Source organism: Oncorhynchus mykiss, chromosome 9 (assembly GCF_013265735.2).
Source record: "Oncorhynchus mykiss isolate Arlee chromosome 9, USDA_OmykA_1.1, whole genome shotgun sequence".
Lineage (NCBI taxonomy): Eukaryota > Metazoa > Chordata > Actinopteri > Salmoniformes > Salmonidae > Oncorhynchus > Oncorhynchus mykiss.
In genome coordinates, this window is record NC_048573.1 from 48830185 (window position 1) to 48849303 (window position 19119).

Consider the following 19119-nt stretch of genomic DNA (forward strand, 5'->3'; position numbering starts at 1 on the left):
GGGGAGTTCACAGCCGGCCCAAGGAGGAAGGGAAAGAAAGGGATGAAAAGAGAGAGGGAAAGGGCTCCGAAGATAACAAAAGGAGTATAGTCCTGAAAGGGTGAATTTACACATTAAAGACCCTCAAAGTTTGGCATTTGCACATCCAAACCAATGTACCATACATACTCCACACGCCACAGTCTCTGGGATTCTTAATGCAATAGCTACCATTTTAAAGATACTGTTTACATTACATTTCTTCGGTAATAATATACAGTACATATTCTTTTTGAAGAGTAAAATGAACTGACATATAAATAGATGTTAAGTGAGCCAGGCAGATATAAAAGGCATAATGGTAGTGTTGTTGTCATGGTACTGATCTCAGTATCAGTGGCCTTGACTGAGCCTGCAGAGTCAAGTGCTTTGAATTCAACTATTGAGACACATCAAAGACAATCTATCTAGTAGGTCACACACAGCAGCTCAAAAGGTTTGTGAAAAAACCAACAGTGATATCCAGGACCCACTCCACCGGGAAATATAGTGGCACGTGAACATTGTTGCAACAAATATGTACCAACGAACGAAGTCAAGACTATTTCCCGTTACTATTGTGTTTTGATGTCTTTTTCAATCTGTGTGGGGAAATCATAAAAGTGCATCTGACTGTTGTCGTCAAGGGAGTTTATTCCACTGTGGTTCGTTCTGTTGGGATTTGTTTAGCTTGATTTAATTACATGACAGGTAGTCCCACCTGAGGAGGCACTCAATTACTGGTGCTCTCTTTCTCTCTCATTCTATCTCTCTCCCTCTTTTTATCTCTCCACGGTTTACCTGCAAGTTAATTGATTGTTTTTCTCTTGTTCTGTCTTGTTTGATTTACTCTCCTGCAGGAGTAAGAGCTTAGGGAAGCTCCTCCAGGACCTTTTCTGCCACAACACAACTCCCCGCTTCTCCTCCAATCACCCCTGGACTACACCTACCACTGAGGAAGAGCTTCAGGAGACTACCGGGAGAGTCAGATTCCTGCCCCTGGAATACCAACAAGTGTGCATCCTTTTACACTTTTCATCCTTAATTTCAAATCCACCTACTCTGATTACGAGGGGGGGGGGGGAAGCGTTTGCTAGCATCTCTGGCCTCTTGGAATCGATCCTGTGGGAACTGTTCTAGTTTTGAGCCTGCATTCCTTCAGCTGACTCGGCCCATCTGGTGTGTTTCTACTGAACACTTTCAGGAACTAACACAAATCTAGTACTCTGCTGCAGGGATACATTGGTACATTGTAACCTAACAACAAGCCCTATCAGAAGAGGTAAAGAGGAGAGGCCCATCTTGGAGTGTGCCCACTGGGCACAGATGTCAATTCAATGTCTTTTCCACGTTGGTTCAACCTAATTTCATTGGAATGACGTGGAAGCAACATTAATTCAACCAGTGTGTGCCCAGTGGGTGGTGTGTTAGAGCTAGTGGAAGATACACCTGTGGACTTATAAGAGGCTCTGCAGAAGAAGACCTGATCCTTCCTGAACTGTAAAAACACAGGGTCTCTCTGAAGAGATATCTGTCCATCTTTTCTCTCTGGGTGGAGAAACCCCTTCCTGCACTCAGCCAGCGTCAGACCTCCGGGCCTCTAACGATTGCTCTACATCTCCCCATATCTGTCTATCTGTCTGTTTTCTCTCTATCTTTCTTTTTCACCTGTCTACTTCACTTTGCCCTCTCTCAATTTCTCTCCTCCTCCCCATTCATTCTCTTTTTCTCCTTTTCCACAACACCCATTTCTGTCACATGCTCTCTCTGTTCTTCTAATTAACGATGCTTGTGTACCAATTAGACATTCAGTCGGTGCGACCCGAACCCTGAGAGCCCCAGTGAAAGCAGGGACCTTTGGTGTACTGCTGGTGTGTGGATCGTGCTGTCCTAGACCTCCACCCCCCCACCCCCCAGTACCCCCTGTCATTGGCCTTGGCTGTAAATGTCACGGCGCCGGCTGCCCACGGCTGAATCGTCCACAGGGTCACAGGGCTGGCTCTTTTATTTTCCACAGGCCAGGAATCTCTGTGAGAGCCTCACTGTGTCTCAGGGGAACAGAAGTTACTCCTCAGCCCCAGTTGGGCCCTGACAGCTGCCTTCTGGAATTGAGTGTTTTGGTCTAATTAGAAACTTTCTGTCTGACCTCAAGAGCTTATTCCTATTATACTTGGAGGCAGTTTTCATTTGAAGCCTTTGTTCGGTTTTGGTTTTTACCCTCTTCACCAGATTCAAATAACTGCTGAAGCCCAGGATAATTGCCTTTGGCTGAGAATGTGAATGCAGGTTCCTTCCAAGTCATTGCAGTGGATTATCATGAATTATCATTACCGTGAAGGTCACACCCTGTAGGTTTTTCTCCTTCGTTGTTTGATCCAGCTCCATCTTCCACTTGACGCTAACACTTCACAGGGATTGTGCATAAAGCCGGGCACACCTTCTGCGTGTGTTCGCTATAGGAAGCCTTCAAAAAACCTTGTTTTAGTGTATTCCTCTCTAGAGAGCAGCGCACAGCTGCACAACAATCAACTGTGGTGATTTTTTTGCCAAAATAAAGGCCCTTGAATGGAGTAAAATGAGAAAAAAGGGCAGATGGCAACCCTGCTTTAAAACATCAACAAATTCATTAATACAACATTGGGTGGTAGAGGCATTTGGCAAAGTGCTGAAGTAGCCTCTCTCTTTCTCTGTCACGTTCCCTCTCTCACTTGAGACAGGGGATCAGGTAGCAGAGCAGAAAGACCGGAGGTTGATCCGCAGTGCCCTTGCTTCTCTGTTTGTTGTGTTTTTGTTTGTCCCCCCACCCGTCCGTGGATGTAATGACCCATCACCTTCGTCAGCCTCAGGAGAGATGCCTATACTCGAGATGGCAGTGAGCCTAGTCAAGTCCCTGTACTGGGAAGTGTTCCCCCCCATGTCCACGTGCAGGGTCTACTGCACCCCTGTGTTCCATGACGGCCTGCTCTATGTGCTCGGGGGCTGCAGTGAGACAGGCCTGCCACTAGACACTGCCGAGGTGCTGGACATAGAGAGCCAGACATGGACCCAGTTACCTCCACTCCCTACAGCCCGTGCGGGGGCATCAGCGGTGGCCCTGGGGGGTCAGGTGATGGTAATGGGGGGCATGGATGGCCAGCAGAGCCCCCTGTCCTCCGTGGAGGTCTACAACCCTGACGAGGGCAAGTGGGAGAGGAAGGCCAGCCTAGGACAACCCTCCATGGGCATCACCTCATTAGAGAAAGGTAAGAGTCCACCTCATACTGTACTACTGCTGCAACAGGATAGTATAATGTTGAGCTCCAACCCTCTCACTCTGCAGTTTAATAATTGAACTGTGAATTGTACTGGGAAAGGTTTTCCACCGCCCTGACAAGTTCTCTCAGGAGCAGGTTCTCTTTAGTTCTAATTAACTAGTGTCACTAAGACCTTTAAGACTGTTATGCATATTGAGGAGCGTTTAGTTGTTGTCTCGAGCTGTGGTTTAGAAGAATACCTCATCCTGATTAAGTAAACCATTTCCCCTTTCCCTGTCATCTGAGAGTTGTCTCAAGTTTTGTACAGCACCAGTCAAAAGTTTGGACACACCTACTCATTGCAGGGTTTTTCTTTATTTTTTACTATTTTATACATTGTAGAATACTAGTGAAGACATCAAAACTATGAAATAACACATATGGAATCATGTAGTAACCAAAAAAGTGTTAAATGAATCAAAATAGCCACCCTTTGCCTTGATGACTGCTTTGCACACTGTTGGCATTCTCTCAACCAGCTTCACCTGGAATGCTTGAAGTTCTTGAAGGAGTTCCCACATATGCTGAGCACTTGTTGGCTGCTTTTCCTTCACTCTGTGGTCCAACTCATACCAAACCATCTCAATTGGGTTGAGGTCAGGTGATTGTGGAGGCCAGGTCATCTGATACAGCACTCCATCACTCTCCTTCTTGGTCAAATAGCCCTTACACAGCCTGGAGGTGTGTTAGGTCGTTGGCCTGTTGAAAAACAAATGATAGTTCCACTATGCGCAAACCAGATGGGATGGCATATCGCTGCAGAATGCTGTGGTAGCCATGCTGGTTAAGTGTGCCTTAAATTCTAAATAAATCACAGACAGTGTCACCAGCAAAGCACCCCCACACCATCACACCACCTCCTCCATGCTTCACAGTGGGAACCACACACGCGGAGATCAGCCGTTCAACTATTCGGTGGTTGGAACCAAAAATCTCTTCTTCTTATTAGTGTCCTTAAGTAGTGGTTTCTTTGCAGCAATTCAACCTTGAAGGACTGATTTGCACAGTCTCCTCTGAATAGTTGATGGTGAGATGTGTCTGTTACTTGAACTCTGTGAAGCATTTATTTGGGCGGCAATTTCTGAGCTTGGTAACTCTTATGAACTTATCCTCTTTAGCAGAGTTAACTCTGGGTCTTCCGTTCCTGTGGCAGTCATCATGACAGTCAGTTTCATCATAGGGCTTGATGGTTTTTGTGACTGCACCTGAAGAAACTTCAACGTTTTTGAAATGTTCCGCATTGACTGACCTTCATGTCTTAAAGTAATGATGGACTGTCATTTCTCTTCGTTTATTTGAGCTGTTCTTGTCATAATATGGACCTGGTCTTTTACCAAATAGGGCTATCTTCTGTAAACCACCCCTACCTTGTCTCAACACAGCTGATTGGCTCAAACGCATTAAGAAGGAAAGAAATTCCACAAATTTAAGGCACACCTGTTAATTGAAATGCATTCCAGGTGACTACCTCATGAAGCTGGTTGAGAGAATTCCAAGAGTGTGCAATGCTGTCATCAAGGAAAGGGTGGCTACTTTGAAGAATCTCAAATACAAAATATATTTTGATTTGCTAAACACTTTTTTGGTTACTACATGATTCCATATGTGTTATTTCATAGTTTTGATGACTTCACTATTATTGTACAATGTAGAAAATATTAAAAATAAAGAAAAACCCTGCAATGAGTAGGTGTGTCCAAAATGTTGACTGTTACTGTAAATACACTATATAGATCTTTAAAAAGGAAAGGTAGACAGCAGACACATACGCATACTGTCATTTTAACTTGTACATTTGATAAGAAGGTATCATTAATAACGACACATGATTTCTTATGTTTTTACTTTCTTCGAAAAGGTCAGAACAGATATGAGGCATAAACATTCTTTATACCACGGCGTTGTTGAATACTTGTTTCTGATTGGCTTGAAGGGCATTCTAAGGGATAATCAATGAGGGGCTCTGCGTTCTATGGAAAATAATGAAGGACCCGGAAGGTGTGTTCCACGACACGCAGAGTGGAACTGACCTTCCACTGAGTTGCATTATTTTCCAGAAAACGCATAGAGCCCTGAGTTGATTATCCCTTTCATACCAGGGTTATAATTTAGCACATTTGCCACTGGAAATGTGTTAATTTGCTGGTAGGAATGTTTTCAATTCAACTTTTGCTTTCAAAAGCAGCTCAAACAGAACATTTAAGGATGAACTATCACCAATGAATTCTACAGAGCTGATATGTCGTGGTCTATAGGGTCTAATCGTGAATGCTGATTAGTTAAAACCGTAAATGGTGTCTATTCCACCATTTACCACCGGCTAAATCTATGATGTTAAAATGCCTATATACTCTGTTCCATCTGACTGCTCAATCCACTGTCTCGTCAGCCCAGCCAGGTAATTTATAAACCTGATCTCCACTACATTATCTCACATTTCTTTTAGACTAACATTTTGTTTTCAACAGCGGAGATTTGTACATACCTTGCTTTCTGTTTCCGACATTTGCAACATTGTTTCAATATTCAAATTCAATCTCCAGCTGTCTCGTAGTAATGAACATGTCGGAACGAAACAAAGGCAGCGAAATCATGAATCAGCTGGCATCATTTGTATGGATATATACAACGAAATGTCAATTGAAAAAAGGTCAATGGAAACGAAGTGCAGCTAGTTAGCGGCCTTTCCAGCTTCAGTTTGAAGTGATTGTGTTAGCTGTGTTGTTGGCTAGATCCTCTGACCAACAGTGTCCTGATGAGTGAGCACATTTATCACAGGCGAAATCATGCCTCATTAGCTCATTGTGATGGATGTATACAAATAAATGTCTCTAGAAAACAGCTTAAACAAATGCAAGTGCAGCTACTTTGCTGTTATTCTGGCTGCACTTTTTGACATGACTGTAAGTTAGCTGTAGTTGGCTACCTAGAAAGCAAGGGATAAGAACATTGCCAGCCAGTATGGCAATGGAACATTTAGAACTAATGACTGGGTCGCGTCCATAGATACAGAACAAAAAGACTGAATGACTGGGTCTTGTCTCTGGCAACGGAACCGATAGAACGACCAGCCGGCTTGGTCAGCAACCCTAGATTGAAAGGGTATATTTCTATGTGAATTAATGAGGAGGCGGAACACACCTAAATTCAAACTGTTATTAGAAAATACAAATTCTTAGAAAATAATTTTAAATTGAAACATAGCCTATAGATAAGTAGCAGGCAGCGCGTGTTAATTGTCCTGTTGCGAAACGATTACATTTTGGAACAGTGAGTGCATTCTGACATCACCTGCATAAAACGACTCACGCCATTAGAGCTCACAGGTGAAAAGGTTAAAACATTATTGCCATTGTTGAAATCGATTTTCATGAATAGTTAGCAAGCTAATATTTAGGAGGACTGATGGTTTGACTAGCTAGCAAGCTTTTTTGTTAGGTGACCATGGCAACTAGTACAGCCATCTACTAAACTTGCAAGCAACTTCATGACTACCTCATGAAGCTGGTTGAGAGAATGCCAAGAGTGTGCAAAGCTGTCATCAAGGCAAAGGGTGGCTAATTTGAAGAATCTCAAATGCAAAATATATTTTGATTTGTTTAACACTTTTTTGGTTACTACATGATCCCATATGTGTTATTTCATAGTTTTGATGTCTTCACTAGTATTCTACAATGTAGAAAATAGTACAAATAAAGAAAAACCGTGTAATGACTAGGTGTGTCCAAACGTTTGACTAGTACTGTATGCTTATGCAGTTTGAAGAGCTGCTGGAGAGAGAAGATATATGGATGTTTAGCTTTAAGTGCTCCTCTGCAGTTTCCTGTTGCTCTCTGTTTACATTACTACTTACCAGACGGCTGCATCACTATGACCTTTCAAGGTCATAATATAGAGTCATACTGAAGATAGGAAACGGCACAGGTAGACAAGTGACTTTGTTCAGCATAGGTGAAGTGTTGTTTCCATTGTGTTTTCTGTAGGCGGTTTCAGTTTGTTTATGCACAGCTGTCTGAATGTGAACATGCTTCTACTTTAGGCCTCTGGGTTCCACAAGTATCCCTGGGTTCAAGAGAGAGTGGAACTTTGTTAAAACACTCTCAGTGTACTATGAGTGGGAGCGATTATGGTTTTAAACTCTGTGAATAATCACTGGTAAAGCTTATGGAAATATACTTCTGTTACCTTTTCAGGCCTTTGTGACTGACTTCCCCCTCTTGTTTGTTTTGTTTTTAATGATTCATCACAAGTGTTTGATAGGGGTGTCACACAGCTGGCTGAGAGATGGCCTCATTCTGGAATATGTCAATTAGTCTCTGTGTGTTAGAGTGTGATGTTGACATCGGGTGTGATGTGAGAGGATGCCAATGAGTTATCAGTTGAGACAGTAGACAGAGAGCATACCTGACTCCTGCTCTGTCCCAAAGCATGTCCAATATCAGCCTTGACATACACCTTATCTTCATCCACAGACATTACATGGCATGTTTAATTGACTGTCTGGCATGACATAACATCTTGGTTACAGGTGCAAGCTAAAACATCCCGGTGTACAAATAATGAATTGTAGAGTTTTCCGTTTCAATGGCATCTAATGCTGTTTTCACAAATCAGGCAACAAGTACCTTTGAGACAGGATATGGCTAAATGGATTATCATTGAATTCTGTAAAGTATTGAGTGTAAAGGTGAACTATGCGGAGCAGTAGCTCTGTTTCAACAGTACTCTATTTCATTTGCTGTCTCAGTAGAGCTCCTACTGTGTCAGTGAGGTAGTCATGGCTTCCTGTGCTGTGTGGACTGGCAGCTGTAAGCTGTGTGTGGTAAGATAAACCAGAGGGGTATACTACAAAGCAGGATTAGCGAGCTAACTCGTCAGAATATTTGTGATATTATTTTGTAGAAAGATAAACTTGAAATGGGCATGGTCTAATTAATTTAACAAACGAATTACATATTTAAGTTGAGCTATGATTTTAACCATAAAATCAATAGTTATTTCTGGTTGCTTATCAAAATTAGCTGGCTAACTCATTGATTTTGCTTTGTAGTGTACCCCTCTGGTCTCTGACTTGTGCTCTAAACTTCCCAACCTATCAGCTTCTCCACTGATACTTCTTGATGTCTCTCTGACAGCTGAGTGACAGTTGGCTCTGAGGCTAGCCCCTCAGCCCCTCAGCACATCACATCATGCAGAATAGACAGTTGTATTCTTACCCACCTCTTCCCCATCTCTCACTCCTCTTATCAAACTCTGTTTTTCTCTCTTTAACCATTTTCCTTCTCACTCCTTCACTCACACTCTTGGTCGTGCAGTCAACTGATCAAGCGAGCATTGCTGTTGCTTAGCAACAAGTGTGTGTGTGTGTGTGTGTATGTTTGTATTTAGATGTGTGAGAGTGTGTGTGTGTTGGGGCGAAGAGCAACCCAGAGAGCACAACAGCATCATTTTTAACCGTGGTGACACAACCCAGAGAGCACAACAGCATAATTTTTAACTGTGGTGACACAACCCAGAGAGCACAACAGCACTGTTTTTAACCGTGGTGACACAACCCAGAGAGCACAACAGCATCATTTTTAACTGTGGTGACACAACCCAGAGAGCACAACAGCATCGTTTTTAACCATGGTGACACAACCCAGAGAGCACAACAGCATCATTTTTAACTGTAGTGACACAAACCAGAGAGCACCGTGCCAACCTTTGATTCCCTCTTCTCTTCTGTTGCTGTTTCTGTCGGTTTTGTGAATGGCATGCATGGCTGGGGTTAGGCCCTGCCTTCTTCTCCTCTCCTCCTCTGAACTGAATCGGTCTTCTCCTGTTTTTTCCTCCTGTTTTTTCCTCCTGTTCAACCAGCTCCGTTACCACAGCCCCCCATGTCTTGCCAATGGAGGTTTAAGCTTTTAATTTCACATTTAGCAGGAACAAGCCTGGTAAATTTCCCTTTCTACTTAATATGTGCTTCATATCTAAGATTATTCCAAATAGTGGCTGTAGTCTTTTGATGGGCTGTCAAGCCTTCCCTGTTGGCTGACCTGCTACTTGCCTGATTAAAAAGCAGTTCCACTGTGTTGTCATCTCCTTAGGTTTTATTACAACCATGTCTCAGAACTTCCTCTGCCAATTACTTCCAAGAGCTTGGCTCACTTAAATAGTCTTTTATGTCCTCGTTTGGTCGCACCAAGCTTCAGGTCTTGCTAGAGAATAATGTATTATGCAAAATAGTTCCAGAGCAAGCAGGGTCTCTGAAACACTTTGTATGATATGCTAATAGCCGTTTTTTTGGGTTGATCTGAACACATCGAACGTTTTCATGACTTGTTTGTATCTATGTTCTGCAGCTGCAGTGTCACTATTATGTGAACAACAACAACATCCAAACACAAAGAAGTGAGACAGGAAATGGTAGAATTTCTCTTCTAAGAAAAAATAGACAGAGATTACAGCGCTATTAGCTACCCTCCTGTCTCAATCAGATAGCAAACCCAACAGGACATGAACCCACTATGGCACTGTCCCCTAGGACACTCAACAATACAAAAGAGATTGTAATGAATTAACAATTTGATGGTCTTTATATCTTTCAGCCTGAAAACACTGTTTCATACTTACGTTTTTAAGCACAGCAGGACTTTTAAGGCATGCTTAATATGCATGCACATAGTCATATATACACACACATAAACACATACTTTGTTTTTGTGAAATTTCAGGACTTTTTGTGGTGTAAAAATGTTTGACCATTAAAGATCATATTTTCCTGAACCCTTACCCCAACCTTAACCTAAACTTAACCCCCAAAACCCTAAACCTAACTTTAAACATAACCCTAAACCTAACATTAACTCCAAAACCCTAAATCTATGCCTTAAACATTTGAACAAATTCAGGACCTGATAAAGGTCCAGACTACCCTTTTCATGATATTCAGGTGAAATGTTAGTACTTTGGGGTCCAGATAATGTAGGAACACACACACACACACACACACACACACACACACACACACACACACACACACACACACACACACACACACACACACACACACACACACAGTTGAATGAAACCCGTTGAGGCCTCCAAGCCATTAGTCTCCTTCTCTCAGTGTTATTGTGTAATGGCCGTTTGATTTTATTTTGCGAGTGTGACCCCAGTGTGCGTCAGTGTTTTTGTTTGACCATGGGGATCAGAGGAACCTGCGCTGAATAGGAGAGCAACACACAGACACACACTCACTAACGCGGTGTACAAACGGGGGTGTTTTTCGGGCTTTCAGAAATGCGTATCTGCCTGCAGCAGTAATGGAGTCGGTTTAGGTTCTTTCACGAGTCACATCGGAGCTCATTATCCCTGTGCCCAGTAGTGTGTGTTGTGTGTGAAGCCCTCCTGCCTATACTCTGTCCCACCGCCCACCAGCCTCCCATGTCTGATAGTCTGTCTGTACACTGTACCTTCACAGGAAAACATTCAATTTATGCTGCTGAAGCTATTTGTACTGCTATTCTGGGAAAAAACAAAGTACACCATTCCCATGAGATGTAATTGTTTGTTGCACAGATTCTGAATGCTACTGCACTGTGTTTGAAAGCTGATCCACTGTGACTAAAAACTTGTAGAATTTCATTACTTTGGCAAATAGATAGTGCTGTATATAGATTAGGTCAAATTTAATGAAACATGGAGTCTCTCCCTTTCTCTTATCTTTAGCGGCTGGCTGCCCCATCCTGACAAACTCTCACACACAGTAAAGCCACTCATAGTATATTAGAAAAGCCAGGGCTTTGCTGTGGCTGATGTGATGTCAGGGAGGGAGACAATTAAATAAACCCGCCACAAAGAGAAAGTTTGCTAGCTTAGTGTCTTAAGCCTGGCAGCAGACAGCAGGCTGTGTAGAGCAGTTTCTCAGGCTCACTTCACTTTCCGGACAAGGAAGTTTCCTCCACCCACGGGAGAGGGGAGGGTTTTGGGATGACTATGCTGTGTTTCTGTACTGTAGAGTAGACAGCAAGAGTCCGACAGGTTGCCTTTGCCGGAGACAGAGAGACCCTATTGTCCAGGGTGGGAAGGAGTGTCAAGCTGACAGATCCAGAACACACTGTATAATTACCTCCCTATTCGTCACTTTGTTGAACCTCTCAGCACACCTTCATATTCACAGTGACTTAAACAACCCACTATTCCTTTCTCTAGGGATATGTATTACCATTAACTGAAATCATAGCCTAATAGGATAATGCTGATTTGCTAATAGAACATTACATTCTCATAGGCAGTTTCATCTTTAGGATTGTAGCTTCATCCTGCACAACCTATTCCCTCCAGTCACACTTCAATCGAGTACAGGCTTAACTGAACGAACAGCGGCAGAATGCAATATGGAATTTTATGAAATAGTTTGGGGTATGGCCTCGTCTCTGTGGAATGCTCCTCGGAACCAAGTGCTGATGACACATAGCCCTTTGCTGGACAGCTGGCATCAAAGCAGAAATCTTGCTGGTTTGTAGGTGACCAAATACTTATTTTCCACCATAGTTTGCAAATAAATTCATAAAAAATCCTCCAATGTGATTTTCTGGATTTCTCATTTTGTCTGTCATAGTTGTAGTGTACCTATTATGACAATTACAGGCCTCTCTCATCTTTTTAAGTGGGAGAACTTGCACAATTGGTGGCTGACTGAATACTTTTTTGCCCCACTGTACATCTACCCAACCACGCATTCCATTATGCAACATACAGTACCAGTCAAAAGTTTGAACACACTTACTCATTGCAGAATTTTTCTTTATTTTTACTATCTTCTATATTGGGAAGAAAGCTTAAATTATTTTTAATCTAACTGCACTGTCCAATTTACAGTAGCTATTACAGTGAAAGAATACCATGCTATTGTTTGAGGAGAGTGCACAATTATGAACTTGAAAATGTATTAATAAACCAATTAGGCACATTTGGGCAGTCTTGATACAACATTTTGAACAGATATGCAATGGTTCATTGGATCAGTCTAAAACTTTGCACATACACTGCTGCCATGTAGTGGCCAAATCTAAATTGCACCTGGGCTGGAATAATACTTTATGGTCTTTCTCTTGCATTTCAAAGATGATGGTACAAAAAATAAAAACACATGTTTTTTCTTTGTATTATCTTTTACCAGATCTAATGTGTTATATTCTCCTACATTAATTTAACATTTCCACAAACTTCAAAGTGTTTTCTTTCAAATGCTATCAAGAATATGCATATCCTTGCTTCAGGTCATGAGCTACAGGCAGTTAGATTTGGGTATGTCATTTTAGGTGAAAATTGAAACAAAGGGTCCAATCCCTAAGAGGTTTGACATGAATGTTAGTCAATCGGGGAAAATTTTAAGAACTTTGAAATGTTCTTCAAGTGCAGTCGCTAAAACCGTCACGTGCTATGATGAAACTGGCTGATGACCGCCACAGGAATGGAAGACCCAGAGCTACCTCTGCTGCACAGGATACATTCATTAGAGTTAACTGCACCTCAGATTGCAGACCAAATAAATGCTCCACAGAGTTCAAGTAACAAACACATCTCAACATCAACTGTCTTCATGGTCAAATTTCTGCAAAGAAACCACTGCTAAAGGACACCAATAAGAAGAAGAGACTTGCTTGGGCCAAGAAACACAAGCAATGGACGTTAGACTGGTGGAAATCTGTCCTTTGGTCTGATGAGTCCAAATTTGATATTTTTGGTTCCAACCACCGTGTCTTTGTGAGAAGCAGAGTAGGTGAACGGATGATCTCCGCATGTGTGGTTCCCACCGTGAACCATGGAGGTGTGATGGTGTGGGGGTGCTTTGCTGGTGTCTGTGATTTATTTAAAATTCAAGGCTCACTAAACCAGCATGGGGACCACAGTACTCTGCAGCGATACGCCATCCCATCTGGTTGCACTTAGCGGGACTATAATTTGTTTTTCAACAGAACATTGACCCAAACCACAGGCTGTGTAAGGGCTATTTTAGCAAGATGGAGAGTGATGGAATGCTGTATCAGATGACCTGGCCTCCACAATCACCCGACATCAACCCGGTTGAGATGGTTTGGGATGAGTTGGACCACAGAGTGAAAGAAAAGCAGCCAACAAGTGCTCAGCATATGTGGGAACTCCTTCAAGACTGTTGGAAAAGCATTCCTCATGAAGCTGGTTGAGAGAATTCCAAGAGTGTGCAAAGCTGTCATCAAGGCAAAGGGTGGCTATTTTGATTTGTTAAACACTTTTTTGGTTACTACATGATTCCGCATGTGTTATTTCATAGTTTTGATGTCTTCACTATCATTCTACAATGTTGAAAATAGTCAAAATAAAGAAAAACCCTTGAATGAGTAGGTGTGTCCAAACTTTTGACTGGTACTGTACCTAATATAATTAACATCAAATGCTAGCTTAGTGTTGACCCCAATAGTGCATAGCAAATTGCGGGAAGATATGGGCACCTGCCAAGAGTCCCGGCCCAATGTTGATCTGCTGAGTCCCTTGCGTTGTTACAATTTGAGAAGGTGCAATGATGAGTGATTGCCACCGCTATATGCATGAGTGTAATTGGATAAGTATTATATGAACTTTGTAAATAAAGCATGGCACGCTGGCACCAGAATCAAACATTTGCTGATGTGTTTAGACAAAATGCTATGTATGCTTTTACGTAGAACCCAACCATGTACGCTGTAATGCGATTTGTATGATATAATGGGACGTTTGCTTTGCTTCAAACCCAGTCATGCATGCAGTAATACAAAGCAATAGGGACATATTGCAGAAGGCGTTGAGGTGAAAGAAAACACCTTTGTGTTACTTGAGAAGTGAAACAGATGAGGGTTGAAGATGAGAAAAGAATGATGAGCAGAACAGGGTCGAGCGTGAAGATATATTAGCCTAAAGCATGAGAAAGGATTGAGTGGTAGTTCGAGCTGTTATGATAGTACACCAGGAACCCGATTTAGAATGCTTAAGAGTGAAGCTGTTGTGATTGATTGGGGTGAAAAGACCAGATCAGAAAAAACCTAGATCACGTGAAGGAATAAAAGTGATAGGAGTTGTGAATGCGCCATTTGAAGGAAACCATAAGAAAACAGTAAGAAGATAGCCTTACCAAAACGTCAATGCAGAGAGAAACCGCCTTGTCTGGGGGCCGGGAGCATATGCTGTAGAATAGGAAGTAGCAGGTATCTTAGTATTGAGAATAAAACTGTTGTGTTGGGATGAAGAGTTGTGCTGATTTTAATATGAGTTGCCTGAAATGTGATTTGCCTAGTGTGCAACATGCAGTCTCTAGGCCTGTGAGTTGAGGCCCGCTATAGAATTACCAATTATCCGTAATGTAAACCAATCAACTGTAGACTACTGAGCCTGAAAATCCCCTAAAGTAAATGGGATGGGAAGTATCCGTAGGAAAACCTGTCCTCGAGGGCCAACTGTTTAACATATTATGAGATCTTGAGATCAGACACTGTTGCAACAACCGTAGTAAAACTATTATGAAAACAGGGTGCTTACCAATAAATGCCAGTTTTAGCACCCATACAAGTCATGAAAGATTCTATAGATTTGCATAGAGATTTAGTTCTCTGTGAACCTACTTCTATATACTGTATCTGCATACTGTAGTTGTGTTATTGATATAAAAAGGGTCTGTCTGGTGATTCATCTGACAGGACATATAGTAACAGTAATAATCATTAAAGCAAAATGCATTTTGCAAGGCAGACGACTTTCAGAACACTCAAGGACACCTTACATTAAAAGTAGGCCTACACACAGTAAACTCAAGTGTATCAATCAGTAGTGCAGAAGATGAACCTATTGTTCGATAATGTAGTCAATACTTGACCTTCATGCCACTAGATATTCTGGTTACAGAACAAGGTCAAGTCAGACAGGTTGGTCCTCATCTGCCACTGCTTAATGTCTAGTTCAGGCATGGGCAACATTGATGGGGGTGGGAGCCACAAATAAATCTGAGGGGCCGACTTCTCTCACAGAGGCCGATTCTCCTGTCTATTAGTGTATTCTGTATGCAATGATTACTAATAGGCTGATATTAGCAGGTAAGACTTGAATCAGATGTTTCACTGCTGAGCTGGGACAAAACATGCAGTATTAAAGCTTTCCAGGAGTAGGAATGAGGATCACTGCTTTCAAGTAGAATCCATGCCTGCTTTATAAGCTACATAATAGATTGATGGCCAGCTACAGGAAGGAGCTCTGGTCCAAGAAAGTTGGATGTTTCCTATGTTCTCTCTCTCCTCTTCCTCCTCTCTGCTTGAATAGATAAAGCCACAGGGCTTTATGATGTGGATGCACAGAGCATAGCCAATATCACCATCCAGTATTCCTTTCAACCAACATAGCGGCTCACACACACACACACACACACACACACACACACACACGCACACGCAAAATGATAAGAAGCAAATACCCCCTGGAGTTGAGAATTAGCAACTAAGATATGAATATGGATGAATGTCTCATTAAGACAGCTTATTGAGATCATCTGCTGATTTAATCTGTTTCACTCTGACCAGCACCCCGCCCCTGTCACCAACCCTCCTGCCCCACTCCTCAATCCCTTTCTCTAAGCACCAAGTCCCCCAAAACACACAAATGTTCATAGTGATTTCAACAGAATTACACTGAAAGGAAGTTCAATCCAGCATGCAGTCCAGTGTCCTGTTGGTGTCTGTTTCCTGAGCACATGAAGATTGCAGAACACATTTGAAATGTTATTTCAAAGCTACAGTAGTTTCTCATTAGTTATGTCTGCCTCATGCTTCTGCAGAAAATAACTTTCCAAAATCTATTTTCACCCACACATTTCAACCCCCTCTCATGTTCTCCCTCTGTGTCTCTCTCCCTCTACCCTCTACTCCTCCGAGCTGCGTTTCTCTCATTTATTTCACTTGGCTGAAGGGTGTTCGGAAGCAGAGGGAGGATTGCGGTGGGCCCTACATGGCGAAGTTTCATTAGCAATTCAGCTAATGCCTTCACTGGCACACCACTCGATCTGAAATCTACCATTAAGTGATGAGAGGCTGAAGGAGAAACGAAGATGAATCCATCCCTCTGTCACCTCTGTCCTGCCATCTGTCCTTCACCTTCTCCAACTAATGTCCTCCCTGATGTCACAGACTATACAGATCCTCCAAGGACTTTGTCACAAAGTAATGTAGAGCCATACAATACGATACCATAGAGCAAAAACTTGTTTCTGTTTTTTAACTTTGTAATCACATAGTGACTCGGGCTTGGAATTGCCAGTGACCTCACAATACGATATTATTACAATACTTAGGTGTCGATACGATATGTATTGTGATTCTCACTATTCTATATCTATTGCGATTCGATACTGCGATTTGATAGCGATTTAATGTCCCAAACATATTGCTCACTATATGTCTGCTGCAGAGAGACGAGAGAGCACGAGAAACCAAGTTTTGATCAGTCAGGGACATAAAGGTTCTGAAAACATGTTGACTCACTATAATTTGCTACCATCACTAATAGTTACCCACTTATCAAAACACAGGCAGCTTTTCCTTTTACTTTAGTTACTATGGCGATGTCTGTTTCTATGCAAAGCGGTTGCTAATGGAAGGTTAGTAGGGTGGGGGGGCATATGAGTAAGGCATAGAAGACATCTCAGAAGTGTATACATTTACTGGCTGTGCCAGTTATATTCAGCCTGTATGTTAGAATGTATATGTTGGAACTGACAAGAGGGAGTGCCGAGCTGGCTATTACTCTTGGGTCAGCAAGTAGCCTCGTGGTTAGAGTGTTGGGCCAGTAACTGAAAGGTTGCTGGATCGAATCCCTGAGCTGACAAGGTAAAAATCTGTTGTTCTGCCCCCACTGTTCCCCAGTAGGCCGTCATTGTAAATAAGAATTTGTTCTTAACGGACTTACCTAGTTAAATAAAGGTAAAAAAAAATGTAGTATAATTTTTTTAATTAAAGCACATAAGGTTACTTGCAGCCAGATTGCCTCACAAGTCGGCCACTGAGAAGATAAGGTTTTGTAAATGGAATAAATACAAGACTATGTGAAATCTACAGAGAGTGGTTTTGCCCAAGAGAAGCTCATCAAATGAATAATGTAATAGTGGTGAAAGATGAAAGAAAGAAAGTGTCGTCCCTCATGGATATGTTGAACCATTTTCCTGTCTTTGGGAAGTAATTCTGAGCAGCATGTTCTCTCCACAGTAAAAGTCTTCATTTGTTGTGAAGACAGACTTGATTTGTTCCCTTTATTTTGTTTAGACCACCGCTGAAATGGAGTAGTTAGTGTGTAATGGCATGGCCGAAGTTCTTTGTGTTGCTGCCAATTCATTGAGCTAGGGCACTTTATTGTCCCAGAGGGGACATTTTATTTGAACAATAAAAGAGTGATGCTGCTTCCACACAAATAAGTTTTTTTTTTCTTCTACCCCTTAGACCAGGCCTGGTCAAAGGCCAGCCCGGGGATCGTATGAGACCCGCGACCTGATTCAATACGGCCCGCGGCATCATGCTCAGATCACATAAAGAATTTGCAATAGTAAAGTTTTCTAAAATGTATTTGTTATTCAAATTAAAAGCCCAAAGAATACTCACCTTTGTGTAATGATTTACAGTTGAAGTCGGAAGTTTACATACACCTTAGCCAAATACATTTAAACTCAGTTTTTCACAAATCCTGACATTTAATCCTAGTAAAAATTCCCTGTCTTAGGTCAGTTAGGATCACCACTTTATTTTAAGAATGTGAAATGTCAGAATAAGAGTAGAGAGAATGATTTATTTCAGCTTTTATTTCTTTCATCACATTCCCAGTGGATCAGAAGTTTACATACACTCAATTGGTATTTGATAGTATTGCCTTTCAATTGTTTAACTTGGGTAAAACGTTTCAGGTAGCCTTCCACAAGCTTCCCACAATAAGTTGGGTAAATTTTGGCCGATTCCTCCTGGCAGAACTGGTGTAACAGGTCAGGTCAGGTTTGTAGGCCTCCTTGCTCGCACACACTTTTTCAGTTCTGCCCACAAATGTTCTATAGGATTGAGGTCAGGGCTTTGTGATGGCCACTCCAATACATTGACATTGTTGTCCTTAAGCCATTTTGCCACAACTTTGGAAGTATGCTTGGGGTCATTGTCCATTTGGAAGACCCATTTGTGACCAAGCTTTAACTGATGTCTTGAGATGTTGCTTCAATATATCCACATCATTTTCTTTACTCATGATGCCATCTATTTTGTGAAGTGCGCCAGTCCCTCCTGCAGCATAGCACCCCCATAACATGATGCTGCCACTCCCGTGCTTCACGGTTGGGATGGTGTTCTTCGGTTTGCAAGCCTCCCCCTATTTGAGCAAGAATTTTTTTTTCAAAGGTAAGGAAAGTAGAAAATGAATTTTGGGTGTTCCAGCAAGAGTGGACATCGAAATATTTCTTTATTGAGGTATCAGGGAAAGCTCTGTGCTTAGTGTGCAAAGAGAGCATCGCTGTCTTGAAAGACTACAACTTGTCCCAACACTTCCAGATGAAGGATGCAGAGAAATATAGGAATATGTCTTCTGGGCAGAGGGCAAGAGCATCGAAAGAGTTTCTCAGTTTCTCAGTTGCAAAATCAGCAAGGACTTTTCACAAAACTGCATTCAGCAAACAACGAAATTGCGAGAGCTAGCTATGTACTGTTCCACAAAATTGCTTAGCAAAAAAAAAAAAAGCAAGTAATTTGCTGAGGGCGAATTCATTAAAGAATGTTTAATTGACTCTGCAGCAACA

At 42.0% G+C, this 19119-nt stretch overlaps 1 protein-coding gene across 1 annotated transcript in view; it reads left to right on the forward strand.

Moving 5' to 3' along the window:
* Positions 1 to 884: 884 nt before the first annotated feature.
* klhdc8b (kelch domain containing 8B) overlaps positions 885 to 19119 on the forward strand; it is a 104264-nt gene continuing 86029 nt past the window's right edge. The window contains exon 1 of the mRNA XM_036988215.1: positions 885 to 3260. Within this exon, the coding sequence (XP_036844110.1) occupies positions 2870 to 3260 (391 nt within the window). The 5' untranslated portion in view covers positions 885 to 2869. The remainder of the gene's footprint in view (positions 3261 to 19119) is intronic.